The sequence below is a fragment of the Phaethon lepturus genome, unplaced genomic scaffold (assembly GCF_000687285.1).
Source record: "Phaethon lepturus isolate BGI_N335 unplaced genomic scaffold, ASM68728v1 scaffold14478, whole genome shotgun sequence".
In the NCBI taxonomy this organism is placed as follows: domain Eukaryota; kingdom Metazoa; phylum Chordata; class Aves; order Phaethontiformes; family Phaethontidae; genus Phaethon; species Phaethon lepturus.
Window position 1 is genome coordinate 12,611 of NW_010555601.1, and position 27,562 is coordinate 40,172.

General features: G+C 43.9%; 1 protein-coding gene across 1 annotated transcript in view; it reads left to right on the forward strand.

The window, feature by feature from the left end:
• The window catches only part of RABL6 (RAB, member RAS oncogene family-like 6), a 54,960-nt gene that overhangs the window by 12,494 nt on the left and 14,904 nt on the right, over positions 1-27,562 (forward strand). Inside the window, exons 3-9 of the mRNA XM_010292217.1 lie at positions 515-562; positions 6,966-7,018; positions 8,590-8,681; positions 9,570-9,710; positions 10,807-10,912; positions 15,562-15,665; positions 25,049-25,407. Of these exons, the coding sequence (XP_010290519.1) occupies positions 515-562; positions 6,966-7,018; positions 8,590-8,681; positions 9,570-9,710; positions 10,807-10,912; positions 15,562-15,665; positions 25,049-25,407 (903 nt within the window). The remainder of the gene's footprint in view (positions 1-514; positions 563-6,965; positions 7,019-8,589; positions 8,682-9,569; positions 9,711-10,806; positions 10,913-15,561; positions 15,666-25,048; positions 25,408-27,562) is intronic.

A 27,562-nucleotide genomic window follows, 5' to 3' on the forward strand; every position in this document is an offset into this window, starting at 1 on the left:
CAAAATGCAACTTGAAACTTGCAGAGAGAATGGATTTCTGCGCTTTGTCATGTTTACGTGAGGATGCTGTTAGTAAGGTTGATCTTCCTTGAATGTGTATATTCCTTTTTTTTTTTCAGTTGTACTCCTTGCTTATAGACCAGACTTCATTCTCCAAAGTAAATTTATGTCTTGTTTGAAAGAATATGGCAACCTCTGTATGTTGTGAAAAGAATCTACACAAAATGTTTATAACATGCTTGAAATATGACATAAAACATCAAGGAAATCTAGCTATCTCTTAGGTTGACTAAGAGTCTTTAAGAAGTTCTTTAGGTAGCACAGTTTTGGTGTACAGCTTGGACCTGTGACAGCTGGCTGCCTTCTTGTTATGTTTGGGTTTTCTTTTAACTCACTCAAGAATTACTTTTCTTTTGACAATGTTAGCTTTGGGTTAAGCTCTCTGCAGCGAGTGCTGAGTGTTGGTCATTTTAGTGAAACCCTTTTCTAACACTTTGTGTTCTTGTGCTTTTAGCCACTGACGATATCGTTAAAGTTGAAGTCTGGGATGTAGTTGATAAAGGTAAGATTTATAACTTCTTTTCTAATGGAGATTCATTGTTCTTTCTCAATTTCAATTAAAAACTTACATGGAATTCAGAAATATCTACTTCTGCATTAGAAAAACATCTGTACTTACTTTTTTCAAGTGCATGGATGCTACTTTGTGAAAAAATGTGGAAAGCAGAGAGGAGTCTCCTATGCTAAAGCCCATTATTTGCAATCAACTTCAGATCAAACCCAATATTCAGAAGCAGTTATTTCATGTGCTCCGTGACAGATGAAATAGCCTGCTGCTTAGTGTATTCAGATTCTCTGAACTTTATAATAAACTTCAGTTTCTCTCCTTTATAGTTTTATATATGTTTAGACAGCTACTGAGTTCTTTGTTCTGTTTATAAAAGTTCTTGCCAAGCTGTTTTTGTAAAGGAATGCTATTGTTAAATTGATAAAATGTTGTCTGCAGTGAATAATGTATGCAGGAGGGAAGGATAAAAGAGAAGCCAATTACTTAAATGCACTTAGGTCAGAAAATGCAATATATTTAATCCAAAATCTTTTCTAAGGGCTTAGCCAAGGAAAGTATTATGATGTATAAATGCATTTTTCATTAGTTCTCAATTTTTGTCAGAGTATAAAGTTCTATTTTATAAAAAATAAAAGCAAACCCCCAAAACATAGGAAGACACAATCTGGATGCAGGGCCAATCTGGATGCACTGGAATCTGTTGCTAGGAGGGGTTTCGGTTCAGATATAAATCTTAACAGCCCATTCTGTAGCCCCAAATGCAAATATTGTGTGGCTTTTGAGAGGCATTTTGTACCAGCCAGGCTCCTGGTTTAAAGTGCGGGTATGGTCAGGAAAGCAGCTTTAGAAGTGATCATCCCTTGCTCATGGGCTGTGCTCCTGTCTCTGTGTTTCTGTCGGTCAGACCTGTTGACCACAGTCATTGAAACTGAAACGTTTATGGTTTGGCTGCTGCTGCCTTTCCTGCAGCCTTAGCTAGAATCTGTGCTGGTACGCATTCCTCAGCAGAACTGCATCTGAGGTGCCCTACCTCTGCTGTACCACCTGTGCAACTTCACATGTGTTAACACTGAAAAAGAAGATGATAAGTACAGTAGGGAGTGGGAAAGGGAGAAATTTAATTTTTCATGTTAGCTAAAATGTATTTTGAAAGTTACAAAGAAAAGGTAGTTAAAAGACAGCAGCTCTAGTTTGGATGCATGTTGGAGCCTTTAGGTTAAACTTGAGTTAGTAACTTTAAATTAAAATCCTGGGCACTTTATCTTTTTATTCTTTTAAACCACAGTTTTCACAGTGTAGACAAAACCTTACTTAGGTCAGGGTTACTGCTGAAGTCAGTCTGATTACAGTGAGGCTTTCAGATCCTGGGATAATGTGCAGGGCTGGAATCTGAGCAAAACAGCTGTTTTCTCGCTGCCTTGCAACTTTGGTATGAATAGATAGGCACTTAATTTGGGAATCATGTGGTTCCAGCATTTATTTCTGTGAATAGCTTCTCTGAGCAGAGTCATATTCTCAACTATAGACTTGTCATTTTTTTGACAAAACAGATCGGATTTGATATGTGCAGATGTTGATAACGGCTCTTCTGATACTGCTTTCATTTCTGACAGTGGAGCATGTGTTAGAAATCTCAAGGGACTCTCTTCTCTCCACTTCATATTCTTTTGAAATAAAACTCATTCTCTTAAGATCCCTACTTATGGACCACAGATATGTATTTTTATGTAATCAAATGTACTTAATGTGGTGTAAAAATTCAGATCATCGTAATGTGACAAAATCAAATCCTTTCCTGTTGCCATAGCATTGCAGATTCTTGATAAGTACAACTTTAAGAAAATGTGCAAATTAACCATTAAGAGCTTGCTCATATCTAACTTTCACCATAATGTTATCTCATGACATTTTTGTTCTTCTTTCTGCATGCTTAGGACAAAAAATCCTCCTGCGTGATGCTTTTGGTGACAGTGACACTAATCTAGACTGTAGACTTTTAGTAGTGAAGTATTCAGTGCTGCTGCAGCATAGTGCTGACAAGACATGATCCTCCATTTTTTCCTTGCCTACCAGATCCTAGCTAACGTGCATAGAGTTGTGCAGAATGCTGTGTTTATCCGGCTGGACTTGAAACTGCCAAAAAATGTACGATCTGAACATGCATTTCAACATAACGTTGTTTTTCCAGGCTGCATTTTTTTTTTGCCAGTGTTTCCCCAGTTTGGAAGGATTGTTCCTTGTTAGAGAAAATTAAGACCTCTATTTAAATTAAGATGTATCGAAAGCTTGATGTGCAGATGGAGCTAGACTGTCTAAAAAATATATCCATAAACTGCAGTTTTCAACTTTAGTCCTGTAAAGCAGCTTCAGCCTCTTCTCTGCTATGCAGTGCTGCCATTCTTCACGTCTCGGTGTGAACATGCACAAGAGGATTTGGGGAAACTTAATAAGTTGCACCCTGAAAAACTTCATGTACATTTTTGCACTGAAGTTAAATGTGGTTTTACTAAGTAGCGTTTCTCCTCACACTTACCAGCAGTGTGCCTCCCTGTCCGTGTTAGTTCAGCAGTGTGCTTTCATTCCGCCCCCCCCAGACTGTTTTAGGAGTGCAGGAGGCAGCCCTGTTGGCCCTGCCTGGCTGGTGCCTTGGTGTCATTTGCTTACAGATAGCTGTTAATTTGTAAGCGTGAGGAGTTTTGTTGTGAAAGCTTAAAGCCTGTGAGGTTGGTTAGTGTGCTGAGGCGGGGGGGGAATGGCAACAGCTATACTGTACTGCTCCTCTTAGCTTTTCCTTGACTCTTTGGGATTTCTTTATTTTAGTGTGCAGCACTGGATTATGGAGTTCCCTGCAGCCTGCTGTGTTCTCCTTGGGCCTGCTCAGAGCGCGGGGCTCGTTGGTGTAATGATGATATTTGTTTAGATCTTAACAAGTAGAGCTTGCCCCCGGCTATGGATTGTATTGAATTTTGTGCGGCATGTGTAGTAAATACCGTCTCCTTTGCTGCCCTTGGAACTAATAGAACGTAGGAAAGATATCTCTCAGCAAAAGTTACAGTCCTGACTCATCTTTCTGGCTTTGCAGCAAGTTGTGTAACTGCTGCGGGTCATAAAGCTGTAACACATCCTGAATGCAAAGAAGCTGCTTGAATGCAGGTGATTCAAGAACAGTTCTGATCTCCTGTCTTGTAACTTCTGTTAGTTTGGTTCCTGCATCTTTTCTCATACACTGGCTGAAGGGATAAAATAATTTTTTTTTTTCTTTGGCCCCCAAAGTAGTATAAACTCTTTCCTCCCCATCAGAAATTCCTTTCCTTTCTATGCCCCGTCACCTCTCTCCCTCCCTGAGGTTTGCTGCAAGAAGAAGGAAAGATCGGAATTAATATTTGTGTTATTTTCAGATGTCATAAGTTAGATAACACTGGGGCTGCAAATATTCTAGATGTGTATTTTTGAATGGTGAGGAGAAGCTTCTCCCTTGCACTGTGGACAGCATTTGTTAGCAAGCTGTGCTGAATCCTTGCTATCCTGCAAAAGAACTGATGCTACATAGAGGTGCAGAGGCTCTCAGGTCCTGACCACGGACCCCGTCTTCTGGTGTTCAGTCAGAACTGTTCTTTAGACTTCAGGGAACTGCTGCAAGGTTATTTAGTTTCAGTGCTGCTGGTATGCCTGTAAGTAAGGAGCGGTCATCATTCTAGGTAGAGAAGCTCAGCAATCGCAGCATGAAGACCCTTGCTTTCTAATTGGGGCTCCTAGATTACACATCAGTGCAACCTTAAACACAGGACCTCGTTTGTATAATAACACAGTCTTCATTGTGTTCTTGCCTTTACAGGCTGAACTGCATCTTTTCTCTACATACATCTTGTCTTTGGCTCATCCTGCAGTTTTGGTTCCAAAAATAGACATTGTGCATGAATATGTACACACATGCGCTTTTCAGCTCTATTGCTCCTTTATGGATGACCTCCTTTACAGCAGTGATGAGCATCATGTAAGAATATTACTCATTCCTCTTGATACACACACAAAGCCATAAGCAGGGAGAGGCGTGCAAGTCATATACTCAGTCTCAAAGCATTGGTTGTAAATGTGCCCAGGTTAGAAAGAAACCTTGATTGCTCGGCATAAGAGGAACTATGAAGAGTATTTGTGGATGCCTGGGCTTCTCTTTTAATACCTGGAAATTTAGGTCATGCCAAGCAGTAAATGCAGAAATAGTGATGTTTTGATACTCAGAGAAGCCACACAAATGCCACTGACTTGAAATGAATTTAATTGAAGTGGGGAAAAAGCATGCATGTCCTAGACATTCCACACCTTCAGTTGTGTTAGGAAAAATCGGAGCCCATACTTGGATCCTGCAGGGAAACACAATGCATGAATGCAGAAGGATTAGGATTAATATTTCTGCCTCTTTCAGATGTCAACAGTAAGATGACACGAGGGCAGCAAACATTTTGCAATGATGCACAGAAGCACCCGCCAGGCACAATGTCAGGGTATGGGGAGTGGCATCTCCTGCTGTATCCTGCAGCATTAGAACTTTAATGAATAACTCTGTATTTTGTAATTATTTATCCTTGACCTGCGTGCAAAAAGAACGAAACAATTTGTTTCATATGCAGCATCTGGCAGAACCATGTTGAATAGCTGGCGGAAGCTATTTTGGTCCCCAGTGTTGCAGTCTTTTAGAGAGTCAATGGGAGCTTTTTTGCAGATGCATCCAAGCTGCCAACATGTTCGGTTATCAGTGACACGGGGAATTTCTAGAAATTAGCAGAAGGAATTCCAAGTCTCTGCCATTATAATTTAGTTAACTCATCATTATTTAGACTAGGAAAATATGGAACAAAGTTAATTCGGAAGTACAGTTCTTAATTGCTGTCAGTAACATCTGGAAGATATTTGATATCTGTAAAACATAACTCCATATCTTGCAGGATTATTCATTGTGCAGTGCTCATAATTTTATAAAACTGGAAATTGCTATACATAGACTTTAAACAATACCTGTGGGGCAAGGACAGATTTTTTCGTGGCCATGTCCGTACTAAACTTCTGCAGCACGAGGTGAAAGATGTCCTTGCTTTTGCATACAGAGACTCCCAGCAATTCTTAGTGCTGACTGCCTACACCAGAAAATGATTAGCTGATTGCCACTCTGCTAATCCTAGGTGCACGTCCACGGTGTCATCTTCTCTCGTTGCTGTGGTTGCAGGCTTTAAGATTTGGAAACATGATTATGATGTAACGGATATAACACAAAATTTTCAGGGAAGCCTGAAGTTTAAAAAAGCCGACATCTTTTCTGGAGGTGCTGAGTCAAATGCCAGTGGTACTCTAAAATGTCAGTTTGTGAATTTACCCAGTGCTTACTGAAGCTGTGAGAAAAGGGAGCAGTCTCAGGGGATCTGCCATTTAAGTATAAGGACTGTATTTTAGCATTTGCCTTAGAGGAAGCAGATGACTTGGAGATTCTGTAGATTCTTCCAGATGGGATTGTAGCTATGGAACTGCAGGGCAAGTCTCTGTAGTGGTTTTTTAGTGTCTTCTCCAAGTGTTTAGCCTGTTGCCTCTTTTGCTTTCCTGTGAGCTTAGTTAGTCTTACCTATCCTCTAGCTTATTTTTGTGTGCATATCTCTAGAGCATGTGGCTTTGGATGCTACCTTGGGAGGATTTCCTTTCTGCACCTTTGCTGGTGATGCCCAGACCTGAGCCTCTGGCTCTGGCCTTCCATGCATGTGTAGGCTGTCTCTCCTAGATGGGGCTTCTCCACAGCCCCATCACCACAGTGTATTTGATTTTGCTTGGATTTCCCCTTGTATAAGTTCTGTCTTGACTATTAAGTTCTCGTAGTCTCCTGACACTGCTTTTTCTGGTCACAAGTCATCCCAAAGCACCTGATGGACTCTGAGGTCACATTTATTTACAAGACTGCTTGCTTCAGGTCAGTGACATGGCACAGCAACGTCATAGCATATCTCAGGAAGGCTGCATATGTAGCTGTGCTGTTCAGCCCTACGATCTTTTGCTTTTTTGACACTAACACAACAAAAAGTGCAACAAAGCAGCTTCCCTTTGTCATCAGGGGATGCACCAAACCCTGTATTATTCAGTCATTGTGACTTTATGCTGTGAAGAGCATGGTTTAAGCTACCCCAGACTTTCTTCCTATTCATCTTTGAATTAGACTAGCTGCTATTCTTGAACAGGGTAGCTGGTATTCTTCAGCAAGGCTTGCCTGTCCCACCCCCCCTCATTCCCCATGCTTGTAGTAGAAGTTGGATCTGCTTTAAGGTCATGTTCTAAATGCTGCAGTCCTGCCCAGACCCATCCTGGAGTTCTTTTCCCAATGTAATGCTTGCTTTTTTTTTTTCCTGCAATTCTTTTTAAGGAAAATGCAAAAAACGAGGAGATGGTTTGAAACTGGAAAATGACCCTCAGGAGGTGAGTCACCTTGAATGCAGATGTCTGCCTCTTAGCAGGAGGCCTCTAATCCACCTTTGGTCCATGGAGAGTAAGTTCTATATTTGTTTCTGTTTTAAGGCCGGCCTGGCAGGCAGATGAGGGACAATGTGATCCCTGACAGTCTTCACTCTTTTGCCTGTGCATTTTATCCATGTTCATGCCCTCACCACAACTTTCCTGCTGTTTTCCATTCTGTCTTTTGGAAGTGACTGCGCCCTAGATGTTTACGCAGTAGCTTTGTACCTGTCTGCACATTGTCAGTGGCAGGAAGTCCTTTTGTAATGGACTTCTTGTGAGACCTGAAGAAGTCACTTGATGCCATGTTCTCTGGCTGCTCCTTAAAACTGGGCTATCAATTACCTTTGAACACCCTTTGAAATATAGTGGAGGAAGGGGCAATAGAAGTGCTACCTAGTGTGTAAATGTAAGCAGAGTGGCTTCCTCAAGGCTCTTGCACAAATGTGTCTCCTTTGGATCTTCCGCTGTAGAACAAAGTGCTGTATGGGAGACCATACTACTGCAGTCCCCAAACCATATTTGGGCTGCTGGTGAACTTCCATGGCATCTCTTTCAAAAGATGTATGATTTTATCCTCAGGAAAAAAGATATTTAAAGGCACTTGATACCATGATCTCTGCTGCAGCTCTTAAAGAGCTTTATTGCTCCTGTTCATGTTTAGTGCTCCTGTGTCCATGCCCTTTGGGGCTCAGTGCCCGGCTGGTGTTCTGGTACCCGCTCAATAACCACTTTGTTGAAATTGATGGGAAAGGCAGCGTGATTGATATGCAGAGAGCTGAGCACTTGGTTCTGGGTATGGGTCAGGGCAGTGAAGAGTTACCTGTTTCACCAGGGTGTACTCAATCTGTGTAGTCAGATTAGGGGAATCTTCTTTAAAAATATTCTCCTATGGGAAGAAGCCTCTATGAGAACAGATATCACAGCTGCCTCCTCCTTCGCAAACATGGGTGCATTTTCCACTACTGGGAAGTGAGTGAGAATTGTTCCATAGGTACCAAATTGCAACAGGAGCCTTGGAGGCTGAGTTGTGACCAGTACTGTAGTTTGCAGTGTGTAGTCCCAATGATGAGAAACAAATCCGGTAGTAATAAAATACTTTTGGCCTTGCATGGGAGAAACTTGGTAGAAACTTCATACACCAGAAGCGTTAGCAGTACAGCCAATATTTGGGTCAGCAAAGAGAAGGAATGGGATCTGTGTCCTCTATCCTCCATCCTGCATCTTACATGGAGTTATCTTGTCAACACAGGATTTAGGGGCACAGAGGAAAGAGGAGGGGGTGGGTTTTAGCATTTGCTGTCAGACTTGTCTTTTTCAGAGACTGTCAGGTGCTTCACATGCTGCTTCTGCAGGCAATGGAAACTGTGAACCACCAGGTATCTTGCTTAAATGATGATGATGTGTAATCCACAGGTACTTCCTATAGTGGCTGTCACTTTAGAAGGTTTGCCTGTTCAGCACTCAGTTGTGTTCTGTACAAGCCTGAAGTTGAATCAAGTTACTTACTGCTGCTTTTGCCCTCATTTCTGCAGGCAGAGTCAGAAATGGCTCTAGATGCAGAGTTCCTGGACGTATATAAAAACTGCAATGGCGTAGTGATGATGTTTGACATCACCAAACAGTGGTAAGACATCTTCAAGCAACATGCACAATGTGATTCTCACTTGTTTAGTGAAAACAAATGACTTCTAGACCTCTCGATTCCCAGATGGACTCTGGAGTTGATAACAAGCCTAATGAGTTGAAGCAAGCTTGTATCCTTTAAAATAATAGCTTTATCTTCTGACATGTCTTTTATATACTCCTCTCCTGGGCTTGCTTCAAACAAGCAGTCTCCCCGTGGGCTTGTGTGCTGCAGTTTTTGATATACTGCTCTCTGAGGCTTGATAATTAATGCTATCACAGGTGCAAAGTATGCTGGGCATACAAACCCCTGCTCTCCAGAACACAAGGGAAAGGGGAGTGCTAGTGAGAAATTCCCAGGAAGGCTGGTATTCATAAGGATTATTTAGGGGCCCTAGGCTACATTAATGTACAGAATGTACAGAAATAATGAGCTGTTCGTTTTGCACATCTGCTGAGGAAGGCGAGAGGCATACAGAAGCCAGAGTGGAAAGAGGAGGTGATAAAGAGTTCCTGCTTTATATTTAAGCTTGTGTTTTACAGGTTTGGTATGGGTCAGTGAGCCTGTGGACAGCTGAAGGGAGGGAATCCTTTCCTCCTCCTGACCCCACACAGTTTTGTAGGACTGAGGGTAATACTGCTGTAGGAGATGTGAGGCTGCTGGTGGAAGTGGATGATTGAACTTGCAAAGTTGTTTTTGAATAAAGAATGATACAGACGTATTTACAGTGAATGTATTTCTCAGGGGGGGAGCAAAGAATCTACAGTTTTGGAAGGATTTTGGGGAAAAAAACTGTACTTTTTTTTTTCTATGATTTGTGCATGAAACTGCTCACAGAATGATGTTTCCCACTCACCTGCCTTTATCTCTCTCTCTCCTATGGTGAAGGACATTTAACTATATTCTGAGGGAGCTTCCTAAAGTGCCGACCCATGTTCCAGTGTGTGTGCTTGGGAATTACCGAGACATGGGGGAGCACAGAGTCATTCTGCCAGGTGATGTGCGGGACCTCATCGACAATCTAAACAGGTAAGATGGCACCGTGGTCACTGGGCAGGGGAGAAGACCTCAGCTATTCTCTGTCATGAACCGTAGATAACCGTATTGCTGCCATGTTTCAGATGCACGTCATGTTCATCCTTGGACCCTCTGCCTAGCTTTTAAGCTGTCATAGCTCAGGGTGTCTCACACAGCTGCTTCAGTTTACACAATGGGCTCTGATCTAGGAGCCTGTTCTGGGCAAATTGTTAGCTATATTCCTGGAAACAGTACTTCATGTGTACGTACATGCCTGTCAGCATGTGCCTTTCAGAAGTACTTTTCCCAAGGGGACATCGTCTTTCTGGATAGTCCTTCTGTTGTGAAAGAATCCTCTCCCTGCAGCACAACTGTTCTCTACTCCAAATAATTCTGCTACAAGAGAGCCAGGTAGTGCAGCTGTCTTCCTTGCTCCTCCTCTGAGAGCATTCACATGCAGCATTTACTGGGCACAGCCATGTCATACACCTTTGCCAGCCAGACAAGACTCTCCCCTATGCAGAGATCTGAGGCACTTTTTTATTTAGTATAAAATATTATTTGTTGATAAGGATTCAATAGATTGTACCTTTTTGTGTGGTTTTATGCTTTTAAGGCATTTTTTCATTTTCCTAATCTCATTTGTTTATGCCTGCGTCAGCCACACAGAAATGGCATCAATTTTAAGGCTTGATCCATCATGTAATAATTTATTTACAAGTTCATCTCTATATGTGACTTATGCAAGTCTGTTTGTGGTTTTAAAACAAAACCTTCACTGAGAAATGAACAGCTTGTACAGCTGTGAAACCCCCAGTTTAGTAAACCAATGGCCGAGTGTCCTGCCATAGTATTTCTTACTCTGGCAGCCGCGTGACACTGCAGCACAGCAACAGCCACCTTCTGGAGGAACAAAGTGTGAATTTTGTCTGTAAACAAAATAACGAGTCCCTAGCAGAATGACCTGCTAGCCTACATTTGGGGATGGAGGGGTTGTCTTGTAAATGAGGACTGTTCATGGATGTAATTCAGCAAGTACCTCTTCTGTGCGTATGCAGTCTGTGTCCTTTGTACAGTTTTCTTCTCTCTACCCATCTGGTTGAGACAGGCCTCCCGGCTCCTCGTATTTTCGCTATGCTGAGTCTTCCATGAAGAACAGCTTTGGCCTCAAGTATCTGCACAAGTTCTTCAACATTCCCTTCTTGCAGCTGCAGGTAAGACAGAGGGTATTTCCCTGGTGTGCTGGGGTGGTGTAGTTACCAAGTCAAAGATGTTACATATGCACATTTGTTAAACTTTGTTTAAATTCTGTTCAATTAAAACTCAGATGAGAAGAGATTTGGTCATGAACTGAACAGTTCAGGGACAACTGTTTGCTGAAAATCTTTGCCCTAACAATAACTGATCTGCTTGTATCCTATGCACATAGATCCAAGTCTCATATTTCCTTCATAATTGAGGCTTCTTGGGTGGACTGAGGGGAAAGGCAAAGGCTGAATGGGCATGGAAGGGTGGAATTCTCAGCTGTGGTCCTTTAGAAGATGACCTTTTGGGGTCCTTTGGGATCACCATCATATGTTTTCTGGGGATACATATGATGTTGTATCATTGTTTTCTTTTGGATGGAAAAAACAGGCAGTTGATCTTGATTATCTTTCACCAGTAATTGAAATGTCTCTGTATTTTTATACAAACAATCCCCACTGAAATGCTAGTTCCGATGAAGCTTGGCTGTATTAGTGGATGTTACCACATCCTCAGGCTGCAGAGCAGAAAGAACCAGGATAAGAAAATTTAATGTATAAAAACGTGGTAAAACAATTCAAACAATAAATTTTTGAGGACGAAGTTGTAGAAGTCTGAGGTATAAACCTGACTTGCTGCTCAATGGAGATGACTGAAATCTACCAGCACAGTGTGGGTTAAACATTTGGTTTTATAACCTCAGCGGCTATGGTAAAGTGATGACTTGTGGAAATCATGCAGAAGAATTAGTTCCCAGGTTACTTTTGTTTGTTTTGTAGATCTCTCCTTTTCTTCTCAAATAGATGTTGATAAGCGAGAAGGGCATTAGAACAGGCTTCCTGCCAGATTTGTTTCTGAAAGCTGCTCATAACGATACTGTTAATAGTGCATTCTGATAAGGGTCACAGCATAGGATCCAATGTGGAGACGGCTTGTTTCATTTCCCTCTGGTGTGCAGGAGATCCCTGGCCTTGCCATTCTGTGCCAAGGCAGATGACACTGCAAATTTGGAGGCTTTTGGTTGCTTCCGCCAGGCTTTGGGGCTTTACTTGATGTCAGACTTCAGCCAAGATGCGCTGCACTTCGTTTTCCAGTGCCGTTTGCGCTTGTGCCACAGGTTTATTGTAAGAGCTTCATGCTGCTCCGCAGTAGCTGCTGCTGGGTGGCTCTGGGTGTTTTGCTGCTCCTGGAGACCTGCTGGGAGTATTGCCTTTGAGTGCACAGGGAGCTGGGACTGGTCCTGCTGGGGCTGATTAACAACCAGCACAGCATGATGTCAAAATTTGTAGGAAAATCACAGCTAGTCTTAATTCCTAAAGGGTTTGCTTATACCTTCAGGGAGACTTGCCAGTAACAGGCTCCAGAAAGGAGTCATTTCCCTGGTACTCTGGACCAAAGCAGGGTTAAAGGAGAGGAAAGCTACCAGGCAGATATGATTTAATCAGTCTCAGTCGACCTCTGAGGTTTCTCTGCACTCCTCAGCCTAGCTTCCCACAGCTCTCAAGGGGAAGAGTTGTCCAGCTGTATGCGAGATTCCAGGCTGTCCTTTAGCAGAGTTGGTGTTCGGTACATTGGTTTTAAGTCGCACATTTCTCTGCTCAGCTTACATTCATGCATCATTCATGAAGAAAGCAGTGGCTGAAATTCATACCCCCAGTGTAGAGCATGTTCCCTCTAGCAGCTTGGGCTCTTCAATTATTTATCAGTTCTTTTTCAAGGGAAGGATTGCCAAACCTGAGAGTGCAGTTTAGCTGTAGGTATTGCTGGTGGCCCACATAAAGTGCAAATGTGATCAGGTCAACCGGCCTGCGGATGCTGTGCTGGAAGGATCCAAAATTCTGCAGATAGCTGAAATTGCCTTTTCCCAGGAAGCACTTGAAAGTGGCATTCAGCCAAAGCATTGGTCTGTAGCACATGATTTATTCCCTTCTTTTGGGTCATTGCTAAAAGTAAGCTGATTCTTTAATATTTTAATACTAGCATGGTAAAATAGAATTTATTTTTTAAGTATTTGGAAGTCCATTATTAGTGATGAATTTTTACAAAATCAAATGCAATTATCTCTTAATTAAATCTAAGTTCTTAATTTACTGTGATCTGTGAAAATTGAAATAAGTAAGACTCTGGTATATGTCTTACTGCTGAAGTATGAGGAAAAGCAAACCACTTGTTTAACAAAAGCCATTATTTAAATGCAAAGGTAGGCATTGGAGAGCAGTGTCCCTTCTGTCTCTCTTTATTCAGCTAATATGCTCAGCATTTATTTCACTCATCTTAGGAAGCTGAGGACAAAGAAGCAGAAAAATTGCTCCTTTTTGTCTCATTTTTGCTTACACTGTATGAATAACATAAAAAGATGAAATCTTACTTCTAAAATTTTGAATTTCTTGAATCTTGCATTCTAAAATCTAGAATTTTAATTCTAAAATCTAGTATTACTTCTAAAATCTTGATTAGTAATTGTTCTGTTTAGTGTAGCAAGTTTAAATATCTATAGTATGTTTTGCTGAAATTTTGTCTCTATACCACAATAAAGGGAATTTGAGTTAACTAATACTTCATAATTCTTTGTATACATGTTATTTGAAGACAAGTTTCCATCTGCATAGAGCTTATGAATATGGTGAATAAAAATTACCTAACAAGGGAAATATGGATCACTCCAAGCTCTTAACACAATGACAAAGGTAGAAAGAATCTAAATGCCTTGGAAGCAGTAAATTAGCTTAAATGATCATAGAAGCTCTTAAATTTCAAGAAAGACTGTATCTTCCAGTAAATTAGCACGTTTAAATGTTATCAACCACTATGAATCACCTGGTCTTACAGTACAAAATAAAAATTACTTAAGCCTTGCTTGCTGATTTAAGTCAAGGTAGAATTTGATATAAAGCAGACTGCTCCATGGAGGGCTCAAGCTGTGCCCTGACTACTCCCCTGGACAGAGTAGTATGGTGTATTTTATATAAGGCAGTTACTTGCTCTCTAAATTTGCACACTTTGTGATAGCTCCCAAGTTGTAATGAAACTACAGTCGATAGTGTATGCGGTGGAGACTGAATGCCATTGCTTTATCAAAATGTTTGTCTTCCCATAGGGATTTCATTCTGTAAATTATATTGTAGATTGCATTTTGTGCTTTTTACTCCAGTGGGATGTTTTTGCAGTAAGCACATGTGTTCTCAAACATGGAATTAAAAATTCACCACAATTACTGACGGTAAACTTCAAAAATACTTGTCATAGTAGAAAGCTTAAATGTACACTGAGGATAAGGCTGTTATAAAAGCAAAAACTTTTGCAGTTTGGAGGAAACCTGGGCTTTCTCATCTGTCGGGGTGGTGGTGCAGCTTCGCAGGCCGTGGTACCAGTGGACCCCGCTTTAACGGGCACCGTGCAGCGCCGTGAGTCATGGGACATGTCTCGGCACAAGCTGTCCCTGCTTCCTGTGCCATCTAGTGTGTAGGCAGTGGGAGAGGGAGGGCTGATGCACTCCGGCACTGAGCACTGACTTTTGACTCCAGAATTCGGTGTGTAAACTGACTCGCGTCCCGTTGCTCAGAGCCTCCCCAGGAGGCAGGCGCGGTGCCGGTGGTGGGAGCCTGGCCATTGCCGGTGCCCGGCTGCGTGGCTGCCGGCTGCGTCCGAGCAGGGACAAGGGGCTCTGGTGCAGGATTTGTACCGTGGAGCGGGGCGGTGGTCACAGAGAGCTCTAGTCTTGGCCAGGGGATCCTGAACTGTGTTTCTGCAGAAACGGATGCTGTATTAGCCCTGTGGCTCGGGGCCGTCGCAGGGCTACGTCTCCCGGGCAGGCAGGTGAGCCTTTGGAGCTGCCCATGCTGTGCAGTCTCGGCGTAATGTGTGTGGTTATTGATCTCTTCTCGTTGTCATCAGGGCTATTGGGAGGAGTGTCCCATGACCATTTGCAATTGATTTTGAGCCTTTTAAGATGGCACTTTCCCTCAGCTGAGGTTTTTGCTTGGGATCCGCTGGAAATGTGGAAAGGGAAGGACTGAATTAAGCTACCCTGTTTTACATCAGTGAAGCCAACGCACTTCATTGCAGGTTTGAAATGGACTGGAGTGTCTGTTCCTCATCTGCGGGACAGCAACTGAAGGCAGAGGGGCAGTGACTTCTAAAATTTCACTGAGTTGACAGGCTGTGCTCACTCATCTATCCTGACAGTAAAGAGAATTATTGTGAGGTTTTGCATCAGCTGGGTCCTACTCACAAGGGGGGACTTTAGCACAGTGGAAAGATAAAAAGATCAGAATAGATGGGTTGCACAACTGTTCTCCACAGGAGCTGATACTGTTCTGCAAATGCAGGAACAATGCTGTGTCTGAAAATCACACATTATTGATTTATGGTTGAGTGTAGCTCACAGACCAAATTACTTTCTTACAGACTTCCTGGATTAACGTACTTTTTCTACTGCTTCAGCTTCCCTTTGTGCTTCTGTATTTAAATTGAGCACCATGAGAGGGACCAAAGCTCCTGTTTAATTCATTGCCGTGGGTAGAGTGGTGACACAAGATCTCGCTGCACACTCTGAGCACACAGAGATCTGTTCCAATGACCCTTCCTGCTCAGACCCAGCTTGTTTTCCTTTCTTCAGAGGGAGACATTGCTACGGCAGCTGGAGACCAATCAGCTGGATATTGATGCAACTTTGGAGGAGCTGTCAGTGCAGCAAGAGACAGAAGATCAAAACTACGAACTGTATGTCATTGAGCCATCTTTTCTAACTGTTTTGTTGCAGTCAAGGTGTCACCCGAATGTTGGGCAGCCCCAGCTATGGCATGTGGCCAGACTGAAGGGTCCAGTGAGTGACATTTAGGGTTTCTTTGGATCTTGTAAAATGCCACCTTTAAGTGGCATCACCTGAAATGAAGCATGCACGTGGGGTTCCCTGTGAAAGGGTCTGGTTCCTACAGGCATGTGATCTATGGGAAGGCAGTGGAGGTGGAGCTGAGCAGCACACCTGGAGGCAGCACATGCTGAAGGGATTGTAGATAAGTAAGTTGCAGCCTCTGATGCTGAAAAAGGATATTTTCCATCTCTACTGCTCGGCACACAAGTTGGTTGCTCCTCTTCTGGCTATTGCATTCTTGTGTATTGCTGCTCTTCTGGCTATTGCATTCTTGTGTATTGTGTGTCTTTATGATAGGCAGAAAGTAATAGCAACAACATTGTTGTCTTTTGTTCCCTTTGAATACTTCGAGACTACTCAGTGCATGCCTGGTTTGAAATAGTTCCTGCTGCCTTGTGCTTGTTCAGTGCCCTGTCTGCTTGCTGCTTTAAATGAGCGTTTGCCAGATTTAACCTTGAAAAGCCAGTACATCTGTAGCACAGTGAACAGTTCAGATTTGTGTGTTGTTGACAAACGTGTTCCATGAATTCCTGTTGCAAGGTCTTTATTGCTGTGATGTGCAAGTCAGAAAAGTCAACCTCAGAAAGAAGTGGAAAAATATTCTTTACAGGCAGCTTTATTTGGAAGTTGGAATAGATGATTATGAACTATTCATGCACAGCCATTTTGACAAGCATTTCTCAGACCAAACTTCAAGTTCTGTAACCTTAGTCAGTGAGTTTTCCTTTGTGAGAGCATTGAAATACCCCGTATATGCACACAAAGCAGTGCTGTTTCCAGAGTATTATATATTGTATAAGAATTCCTTTCCTTAGGGACTGGTTAGTCTCCTCATGCCTTTAGCAGTTCTCTTGATGGCCCTACTCAAAGGACTGGGCTGTGTGGACTGTGCTGTCCAACTGTTTTCCAGTATTTTTATTTATACTGCATCAGTAATGGGAAGATACTGAGAGGAATCAAGAGTTGGTGGAGCTGTTCCTAACTTACACCAGAAGATCTTGCTACTTGGTCACCTCTTTCACCTTCAGCTTTAGCATTTTCTGGACCCTCACATGAGCCAATTCAGTTCACAAATCCAGCAGAAAACTATCTTCTGCCATATCTACTTGTGGGTTCATCTGAGTTGGGCTGGCTCTGAGAAGCATCTGCTTAACACCAGAACTTAAAGGAAGCGGCAGCGGGGTGGTGCTGGCAGAGGTGGGATGGCAAGAACTCCTAGTTTCAGCAATGGATATTAGGCAGGATCATCCCATCCAGTGTAACCACACCAACATACAACATGTTATAATAGTGGTGTACTTCCACTGGCAGAGAGTACCCTTTCTGGGTATGTGCTCCTGCAGAAATATTGTGATAACTAAAGAGTATCATTTGCGATGTGGTAGCATCTAGAATCCTAGGGGCAGACTGGTCGCATTGCTCTAGGCACTGCGCACTAACAAGTCAAGAGGCACGTTCTTGCCTTCTGCAAGGTCAGAGGATCTTTTGGTGTAGTCGGTGGTAGCTAGCATCGCCTCAGTGGAAGCCCCTGAGTCACTTGGAGAAACTCCAAAGCCAGATAAACATTCGACCCGCATGTCAGTGCCGTTGTTTTTCAAACCAGCTCGTGAGCACAGGAAGAACAGGAGATGGGGTATGTGCACCTGAAGATGCCCACTGCCCAGCCAGGCAGAGTAGCTGCCCTTCTCTGCTGCAGAACAGCACGCTGTAGCAAAGGTCTGCTGCTCAGCTGCTGGGGAGGGCTTGCACTGCAGGTGGCTAATTGCACTATTAGGCTGCATAATTGGCTTTACATGGCATAAGAAATACCTTAGCCATGGTACCTGACAGAAGAGGAGTCACTAAAATGTTAAAAGCAAGACTTTTTCCTAGGATTCTGGTTTAGCAAATAAACTGACATTTTTATGCAGCTGGCCAGCTTCTGCTTTCACTTCAGCTACTGCACATTTATGTCTGTGTACAGAGACCCAATGTTCCTTGCTTTCAGAAAATAACAATTCTTTACAGAAAGATCTTTAAAATATCCCTGGATGCTTCCTGCCTTGAGCCACTGATCCCAAAAGAAAAGCATCGGGCCATGTCATGTCTGAGTACTTTGATCACACTGACTAAAATAGAGTGCTATTTTAGGATTTTTGAGGTTTTCTCTGCATCCCGGGTAGAAATGAAGAGTCTCTCTGTTTCAGCGGCACCTCTCTGAAACAGATGAGCTGCTGAGGGGTTACTTCAACCCCCGAGTTGAAAACCCCTGCAGGAGCTCTTCAGGCTCAAGTCCTTTAGCCAAAGCCCCGATTTAAACAAGTAACCACACTCATATGGCAGGGAACTCAGGTTTGGGTAAAGTTCTGATTCTTAGTTAAACTGCTTAGGCTGTTGAACAGAGTATCCGTGGACACAAACGACAGTGCGTCGTGGGAATTACAGCTTGCAGTTGTGAGGCAAGTCTGCAGTGTTCGTTATTAGGGCTTGGGTGGGTCTTTGTATCCATGCTTGGCAGATACCCGTCATCTTGGGATTAGCACGTTTAACATGGTACCGTGGTGGATGTCCAAATGAGCACCTGGTAGGTTGTTATCTGACATTCACTTGTTACACAGAGCATGTGCCGTGGTGACGTGCGACTTGTTGACCCTTGGCAGATCTGAAGCCCTTGTGTTGGTTGTTTCGGTTTAGACAGTGCTTGGAGTTCTGCTGGCAGTCAGCACGCGTTGCGCAGCAAGGGGAGGTGTCCACAGGCGCGCGGGGCTGCGGGCTGTGGTGTGGCTGCTGTAGCACCTCCTCCGAGGCGATTCCTGCTCTCCTGCCACAAAATCAGGCCATGGAGCAAGGCGAGGTGACAGTGCTAGGACATCGCGGTTGTTTCTCACCCCCATGCACATCTAGTAGCTGCTCTGGCACAATGACCGATGCTAAATTTGGATCAGAGAACAGAAAGAGCACAAGAACTCTTCCTCCTGCTGCGGCTGGGTACCCAAGGACAAAACGTCATTGCTCCAAAATGTGGATCCTGGAGAAAACACGAGGTGGCACACAAGGCTGCCTCATCTGCCTTACGTAAGCCATCCCTTGGCAGCCGCTGGCTGGGCTTTGCCTGCCTAAGACACATTTAGATGCTTCCAGCTCTTTCCCTGTGCTCAGTCTCCTCTCTGCCGGCCACGCCTCTTGCTCTGGTACTTTCCCTGTGGTTTCTCAGATTTTACGTTTTCAGTGCTGCTAAAACACATTTTAGCCCTTTTTGAGTTCCTGAATTCTTATTAAACAAACAACGACGACTTTTTTTACTCTGTTCTGGATTTGTACTTAATTTGACCAATTTTTCCATCTTTAATTGTATCCAGCCTATCTTCTGTCAGGAAAACTTCATGTTCAATGTGCCTGTTCCCTCACTGAGTGGTGCACATGGAGAAATAGTTTTTGGGAAACTATGGAAGCTCTTCCTGCATGTTAATTTTTTCAGGAATACGCTGCTGATGGAAACATTTGCAAAAGTTACTAAGAAACCGATTTAATGTGTGGTTTTCATAAACTTTTACATTTGGCTGCATTTTTTTTTAAATATCAAAATACAAAATTTAATTCCAAGGGTTAAGTAATCAACTTTTTGAATTAACTCCTTTTTTTCCTCTAGGGCTTAGTATAAATTAGTCAGAAGGAACATTTAAGTTATTCTTTGAGATACCTCATCTTACTTCACACCCAGTTTTGAGAAGCTTGAGGAAATTGTCATCTATAAACCACTGTGATTGTTTGATTTGTAAACGTGTGAAGTCCAATTTCTTCACAGGAATTGTTCATAAGAAATGAATTTTCAGATCATTTACTCCATGTGTTTAAGAGCTCTTACACAAACTGTTAGTCAGACTTTGTAAAAATGTATTCAAAGCAGTTCAACTTCAGATTTTCTAAGAGACCGTATGATCCAAGCCGCAACTTCTGCAGCGGCAGGACCCGTCCCAGGTTTGCCACGTGATGGAACTTCTTCGGGGTCCTTTCCTGGCAGTGCTGTACGGCTGTCATCTGCGTGGTCAGGGCGTCCTGGATAGCCAGGTGGTACTGTCCAGGTAGGGAAGATGTTGGACCAGTGACTGCAGAAAGGCATTTGTGCGCTCCTGATGAGGACTGTCCTTTTGGAAGACACGCTTCCTGCGTTAGACAGCTTTATTCACTATAAAGTCATTGACTGGGGTTTTTTGCTTGTTTGGTTTTTCTGCACTGAGCGCAGCTTGTTATTTTGTGAAGACCATGGTGCTGAGTAATACCAGCACCGTCTGGCAGGACGACCTGCTGCTCGAGCTGTTCTCCTGTATCTTCAGCTATATTGAAGTACAGGTCTGGAATCACGCCGGCTAAAGGCTGAATTACCAGTTAGGAAAGCAAAACCGCTTTGGGTTTCTCTTCCCCTCGCCCTGCCTTTATCTCCACTTGCTGTGAATCAGTGTTGCCGTCAGACAGATCAGGAGCCAGCGTGTACTAGATGGGACTCGAGGTCGTGTTTTTTGTGTTGTGCCGCATTAAGAATTAATTGCCACTAACCCCATCATCATCAATCTTGCTAGAGGTGGAGAACATGGAGCACGTCCTGTCTGTTGGGGGTGGGGGGGGCGTTATCCTGCTGCATCCATTTTGTGTCAAGTGGAAAACCTAAGGAGCTCTTGGGGAGGGGCTGTACTCTCCAAAGCCTGGGCAGCAGATTTCAACCCCAATTGGCAATTGATTTCACGTTCAGGGACCTGGGCTTAGGGGGGAATCAGGTCCAGTACCGTTAATGAGCCAAAACAAACACATGGAAATCTAACCCTCAATAACCCCAGTTAAATTTATGTCACATGGTCTATTAATCTTCATTTTCACAATTAATAAAATAACCCAAAACATTTCTTGCCACATGAAATACGTTTGAAAAATTGATCACAGCACATTAGAACCAGGAGCAAAAAAGCTTCAGGCTGCTCCCGTGTTCAATAGTAAATGAACACGAGCGCTGATGATTTTAGGAACTGTGAGGCTGACAAGTCCTTTTGTGCTTTTTTTTGTTTGCTCTGGGAGCAGAACAACAGTAACCTCAGGCCCTGATGAATTTTTGTTCCCACAGAGCATGTTCATCTTTAAAATTGCATAAAAGTCTCCTCTTGTGAGCACGTCCAACTGACAGTGAATTATGCAGGGGTTTTGAGGATGTGGACTTGTTACTCAGTCTGAAATGGAAGGATTGAAAGGCAAACAAGAAGCCTGCGTGGGTGAGGACAGATGACCCATCTGGACTTGTGTGGCACGTTTGCTGTCTCTAAATCCCAACCAGAATAAGTGTACTCAGGTCACAGTGTGAATTCATCTTGTGTGTTGATAGGACCTGGTCTACTACACCTAGTATGGACATGAAACTGCTTGTTTCACAGTAAGATTTTGAGTGAGTCCTTTTGCAAAGGACTGGCAAAACGATAGAACAAGGAACAGAGTGGCCAGATTGTATAGAATATGAGAAAAAAGCAGACACGTGGCAGGTTTGGCCTGGTGTGTTCCCAAAACAGCCATACTTGTACCTCTGCAAAGCGTGTGTAAAGCCAGAGAAAGCATTCATGCATTATGTAGTATTTTTGAAGTGTGGAGGATGCTTAGACACCTCCACCCTGGAAATTACTGAGAGCTTGCTGGCAGTGTTTTCATGTATGCTGTTTTTCCACCCACCTCTTTCACGGAAGAAGATATGAATATGAAAGCTCAGCAGAGCTGGTTTATGCAGCCCATGTAAAACTGGTGTCGGATGATCCTTATTTCCCCAGTGTCATGGCACGCAGCACAGAGCTTGGCCCACGTATCTGGTTGGGGATGAGGAAGGTGACACGAAGCTCTCTTTGGTGCTGTGCTGGGCTAAGAGCCTGTCATGCTGTCCCCAAATAACCATTGTATGTTTCTACTAAGAATAACTTGTTCTTACGACCTTCACAATGTAGGTGAGCAAGGCACAGGAGCAGGTGCAGAAGCAGCCTGCGTGTGTGTTACTCTCCAGACTAGCTGAGCTGGAGGGAAGGATGACACTCTTTATACTTCAGTTATGTAGTATTTTTTCCCTCCAGCTCTTAAAATTCATGCGTTTCTGCAGGAGAAACAGGTGGTAGTGCAGCCCTCCCTCCCTCCCTCTGGAGCTGGCTACTTGCCCAGAACAAAGCAGGTTGTTTCCAAAATGGGCAGCTTTGGTAATACAAAGTACAGTAAATCTTCAGATACTCTGATATTGTAAAGAGTATCCTGCACTTTGTGGAGTCAAGCTTTAAGTACTCTTTGAGCTTCATATTCTGTATCCTAAATGACTATATGCATACTTCATATGTACTTCATGCAGGATCCTTGTTCCTTACCCTTCAGCATACGATCATCTTATCCTACCTGAGTCCACCCAGTTGCCTTAATGTTGGGACCCAGCATCCTGACCAGAGGCTCGGAGGTTGTTTGGTTCTGTTTTCATGTAGTGTTGATGTGTTAGGTGCTCACATTGGCAGCTGGAGAGCTCAGCTCAGCCAGGAGGGTGAGCAGCACTGGCATCAGTATTTTGGATACTGGATGTGGCAGTGACCAAGCGTGCAGGCCTTCCAGCCAAGGTCACTGTTGCTATAAACAGGAGCAGGGGTGCATGCAGATCAGTTGAGATTAATCTCTCTTCACAGTTGGGAGGCAGGAGTCTTTAACCCTAAGTAGGGCTTGGGTGGAGAAGGAGTGAGTACCACAAAGCAGAGCTATTCAGCCATCCTGCCTTTGGCTCACCAGGAGCCCCAAATCAAAGCTCGGAGGGGAGGGATGACAGAATTTAGCACTCAGTGCTTTTGGCGTGGATCTGGGGAGCTGCACGTCCTGTGCAGGCAAATCTTGTGAATGGTTTTTCGGGCCATAACAATTCACACGGCTTTGTGGATTCAGAGCATTTGCCTTGTTGGGCAAGGGCTGAATTGCAGGTACCCTTGGTTTGTCTTTCCCTCACCACAGACACCTTGCGTAGTCTGCCTTGAGGGATGCTGAATTGCATGTATGGTGGCCTGCTCCTCAAGAAAGGAGTGATTGCTCGGCCCTACAATGCAGCGAGAGATGCACTGAAAATACGCTGTTATATTCTTGCGGTGTGTGTGATGCACTGTGCACCTTCCAGACAAACCTGATGCAGTCTCCACAGAGCTCAGTGCAAGAGTCCTTTATGTTTCCTCTTTGGTGCATGACAAATCCATGCATCATTTTCAGTGGAACGTGTTGTCGCACAGCTCGCCCCAGCTACTAGTCCTCTGGGAGGGAGGATGCTGACGGGATGCTCTGTTGCATGCTCTGATCTCAGCTCTGCCAGGAGCTTGTTTTATTGTTGCCAGTCTGCTGGGTGGAATAAGTACCTAAGCCTTGCCCCGGATCCTGGTGGAAGCATCAGTGAGGCTATCCCAGTGTGACACTAACGGAGGTGCCTTGACAGCAGTCTCGGGGGACAGGCAGTGGATGGCCATGTGGCAACCAGGCTCCTTTTCTGCTCCTCCCAGGCAGTGTTGTGTTTGCAGCCTTTAGACTGGTCTTGTGGAATGAGTGTTGCGAGTCTTTCCTGGCCATTCTCATGTGGTAAACTTGGAGCAAGAACAAGTGTTTCATGGCCCTTGAGCAGATGACTATTTCCTTTGTGCTGTTGAATTTCTTCCCATTTCTGTTACTCAGGATCATCCAGTTCTTTCTGTATCTTGTCCCTGTCCTCTTCTCTGTTGATGCTGCCTCCCAACTTGCAACCTCACGAGCATTTCCCTGGTGTCTGTGCTGCTTCATTGAAATGGTGAAATATATCTCAAGGCTAATCCTTGAGGAACTCTACCAAGGATTTATCTCCTAGCTAATCCTGCTTTTTAGTGCTATCCTTTATCTCCACTTCAGCCAGTTCCTTAGTTGGGAAGGACTCCTGGTTTACCAATTCAAGTAACATCTTTCCCAGAGAGATGGATGTGTTCTCTAGGGCTCCAGACACTGCTGGTCACAAAGTATATTAGTGTTTTTTATTTTTCCTTAAAAGTGTACACTTTCCTTAAAAGTGTATCAGGTTGCTCCTTAAAGTAGGAAATGGTATCTCAAGGGGGTTTAGAGTCTCTTAGCCCCTGCTGTTTGCTTTCTGCTTAGCAGTCATTCCAGTGAAGGTGTCTGTCTGGCTCAAGTCCCTGAAGGACGAGGTCATGCTCTGTATGGGAGAGGAGCCTCTCTTTGGACATAGTCATTGCCAACACAACTAAGACTATCTGTCTTGCAGAAACCAGAGCATTTGTGCACGAGTTCATTAGGCTTAATGAAGTAAGAGGCAAGACCATGACATTTGCTAGATTTTATACATGATACTTCTCTTTGGGTGTCCTCTTTATATCTCTCAGATGTGCTGTATGTAGCAGATCCTATTTTGAGACCATTTCCTAGTAAGAGCCTGTCTTCTTGTTAGTGTTTCTTTGCATATAGCTTGTGAAAAGACTGCTAACCAAATGACCTGTAGAAGGAGGCTGCAGAAGGATCAGGCTTCATTTCCTTTTTGAAGAGAATAGAGGATTTTACCCTCTGTAGCGATACAGGCCTTAATGCTCTTCTGGTCAGGAATCCAGCCAGGACTACAAGTTGCTTCAGAGCTTCTGCTGCTTGGCTTCACTGCCTCCCATACAGAGGGGGAGTGTGTGCAGGGGGAGAGACTGCCTGTATAGCTGCACATTGCGAGAAGGATAATTGCATTCAGTCCTCCCTGAGCCCTCTGGATAGCTCTTTTCTTTTGACATTCAAGGATTCTCCTCTTAAATCCATTCTTGGCTGAAAGAAGAGGTTTTTACAGCACTTGAGTTTTCTTAAACACTCTGATCTCTTCTGTAGAATCTAAAAATGTGCCATTCCTGTAGCACTTACTCCCTTAGAGACATATGTCCAAGAACTGACTTAAGGTTGTGTTTCAAGCCCTGGCATATTGTTACAGTCTGTCTATCCAGGAGTTCCCAGCAGCATTGCAAATACGGGTTTCATCCTGCAGTGCAAAGCAAGTTGGGATTCTCCACACCTTGATGCAGATCGGGTGAGTTTAGCTCACGTGGGTGAACCACATTTATTGTGGGCCAGGAAGTCGCAGCATCACCAAAAGCATACTTGTACCCTCCCAGCTCAGCACATAGCCAAAGCAGCCCAGCATCCTGCTTGGTGCTCTGTTGAGCATGTTTACTCCATTCCTTATATTTGCAATTTATCTTCCTTGCAGCTTCCTTGAAATGATGGAAGCCCGAAGTCGAGGACATACATCGCCACTAACAACTAATGGGCAAAGCCCTTCATCTGGCTCCCAGTCACCCATAGTACCTCCAAGCTCCACATCGACAGGCAGCTCCAGCCCTGGCACCCCACAGCCACCACAGCTGCTTTCCACAAGCTCCACCATCTCTCCTGAACCGCCCCCATCATTTTCACCAGTGCCTGCACCTGAGGCCCAGCACCCGCATGCGCCTCCGCCATCTACAGCCTCCCCAGCACCTCCGGCTGCAGTCCCGCCACCGAAGCGCAGCATTATTTCACGTCTGTTTGGGACGTCTCCTGCATCAGACCCCTCTCCTCCCCAGCCAGGTAGGTGCTGGAGTGCACTGTCTAGGTAGGGTGTCACCCGTGGACATTTCTCTGGTTTCCTTTCATTTTTCCTCTGCGAGCAGCTGAGCAGACAGGTGTCTGAAGAATAGAGGCCCTGAGCATGTGCAGCATGTGTCCAAGGAGAGCTGCACTGTCACACTGTTTTCCTCCTGATTGGCATTTTGGTTTGTCTCTGTGCTGGGCTTGGATGGGGACTGTGTCCAGCCAGCTGGGTGGTGGCTGTAGCATGCTTCAGGAGGAAGGTACTGAACATGCAGGGGACACTAATAAAATAACTGTCAGCTTCTTACCAGGAGCATATATGCCTCTTGAATAGCAAGAAAAATTGTTAGAGAAGATATTCAAAGCTCTGTCTTAACAAAAATCTGACAGCTCAAAGGGGCTCTTGTGGGTTAAGAGAGAACAGTGGAGTGCTGGCTTTAAAGGTTATTCAACCAGAAATGATCACGTAAGTCCAGGCTCTGCAGTGGATTCCCCTCTGGGGAAATACGCTCCTTCAGCGATGGTCTGAGGAGGAGGGCAGCCCGCCTTGACATCTTCCTTAGAGCTAGTACACAATGGAGCGGAGTAGTGCAGCATTCAGTCCAAACCCCTGCCGGACAAAGTTGCAGGGCAGAGGCATCAAGGGTTTTGTTGCATGCACTTTTACTGATCTGAACCTTAATTTGCCTGTCACGTTTGCTTTGTTTGCAAAGCTAACTGGAACTGCAGAGCTGACACTGCCTAAAAATCATTAGCATGACATGATTTGAATCATCCTTTGGAAATACCTTCCCTCTCAAACTGTCAATCCCTAGAGCTCACAGTACTCTCGAGACACCCACGAAAAGAAAGGAGGAGGTGCTGGGAACACTGTTTGCAGTTTCAGATGTTGAAATCTTTCAGTTTTAGATCTGCACACAATGTTCTGCATCCTGAGTCTGTTACCAGGTGTGACACAGTCCACCCGTTTCAGTTTGTTGATGACTCTTCCTACCCAGAAACCAGTGAAGAGACAAAAAGGAGCAAATGTTAGAAACCCCTTGTCAATAAAAACAACTTTGTCATATTGATATGTAGGAAAAAGACAAGTGGTCTACTACCAGTGTTACAATCTTTGGGGTTTGTTTTTTTTCTTTTTTAAATCTATCACTTAGCTTGAGAACTGTTTTAGGTTTGTGGCCCACAGTCCTGGTATCTCAAGGGTGCTTTTTAGGAGGGTTGCAAAAGGCAGTTAGGAAAAGCTGATCTGTCAGTGTTTCTATGTTTATATAGCGTGCCAAGGGTCTGCACCTCTACTGGAACACACCTAGGGACTACCTAGTGGGAAAGCAGTTGAAAAATCACCGTCACAGATTAATACTTGTTTTCTATGGGAGCTACTATTTAAGCTTTCCCTTGAAGTCTTGCAGTAGTAATTCTTTGGCTGTGTTATTTCTTACACCAACGCTACTCTATGGCATTAGTAATAGTGTTATTCATATACAAAAGTGATCTGACAGCTGTACTAGTAGAGCAAAATCTAGAAAAAAAATAAAAACCCAAATCTTGTTCACCCAAAAGAAAAGAGTCTAGATGTGAAGTGCAGTCCAGGTAGAAGAAAAAGGTTGAATATTGCAAATTCTGAAAACGTTAATCGCTTTAGGCTTCTTGGTTATGCTAATTTCATGAGATTCATCTTGATACCTTGAAGACGGTCTCTACAAATAAGCTGTGTTAAAGCAAGTTTATTTGCAGTAGCTGTTGAGCTTTTGGTTACACATGGCATCTAAAAGCAGTGTGAAAAATCCTGCCTTTGACAGTTACAGTTGAAAAGAAAGAGGAGGTGAGTGGGTGAACTGAACAGTCTGGCAAAGGTAAGAGAATAATGAAGGGACATCACACAGGAGCGCTGCACACAGCATGGGTACAAAATCTGGCTGTGGTCAGTCATAACGTTCACTGTAGAGCCAGAGTCAGCTACCACACTGGAGAGTTTTTCAGGTTATTTAAGAACCTGGGTCAGCCTGGTGCATTTTAAACCCCAGCGGCCGTGTGTGTTCTGTGAATGCCTTCATGCCAGATTCTGGACTGGTTTGAGTGTCCTGTTCATGACGTTTCTCTTCCCTTGCTGTGTAGCCCAGGTCCTGCTTCATGGCTGCTGCCACCCTGGGCA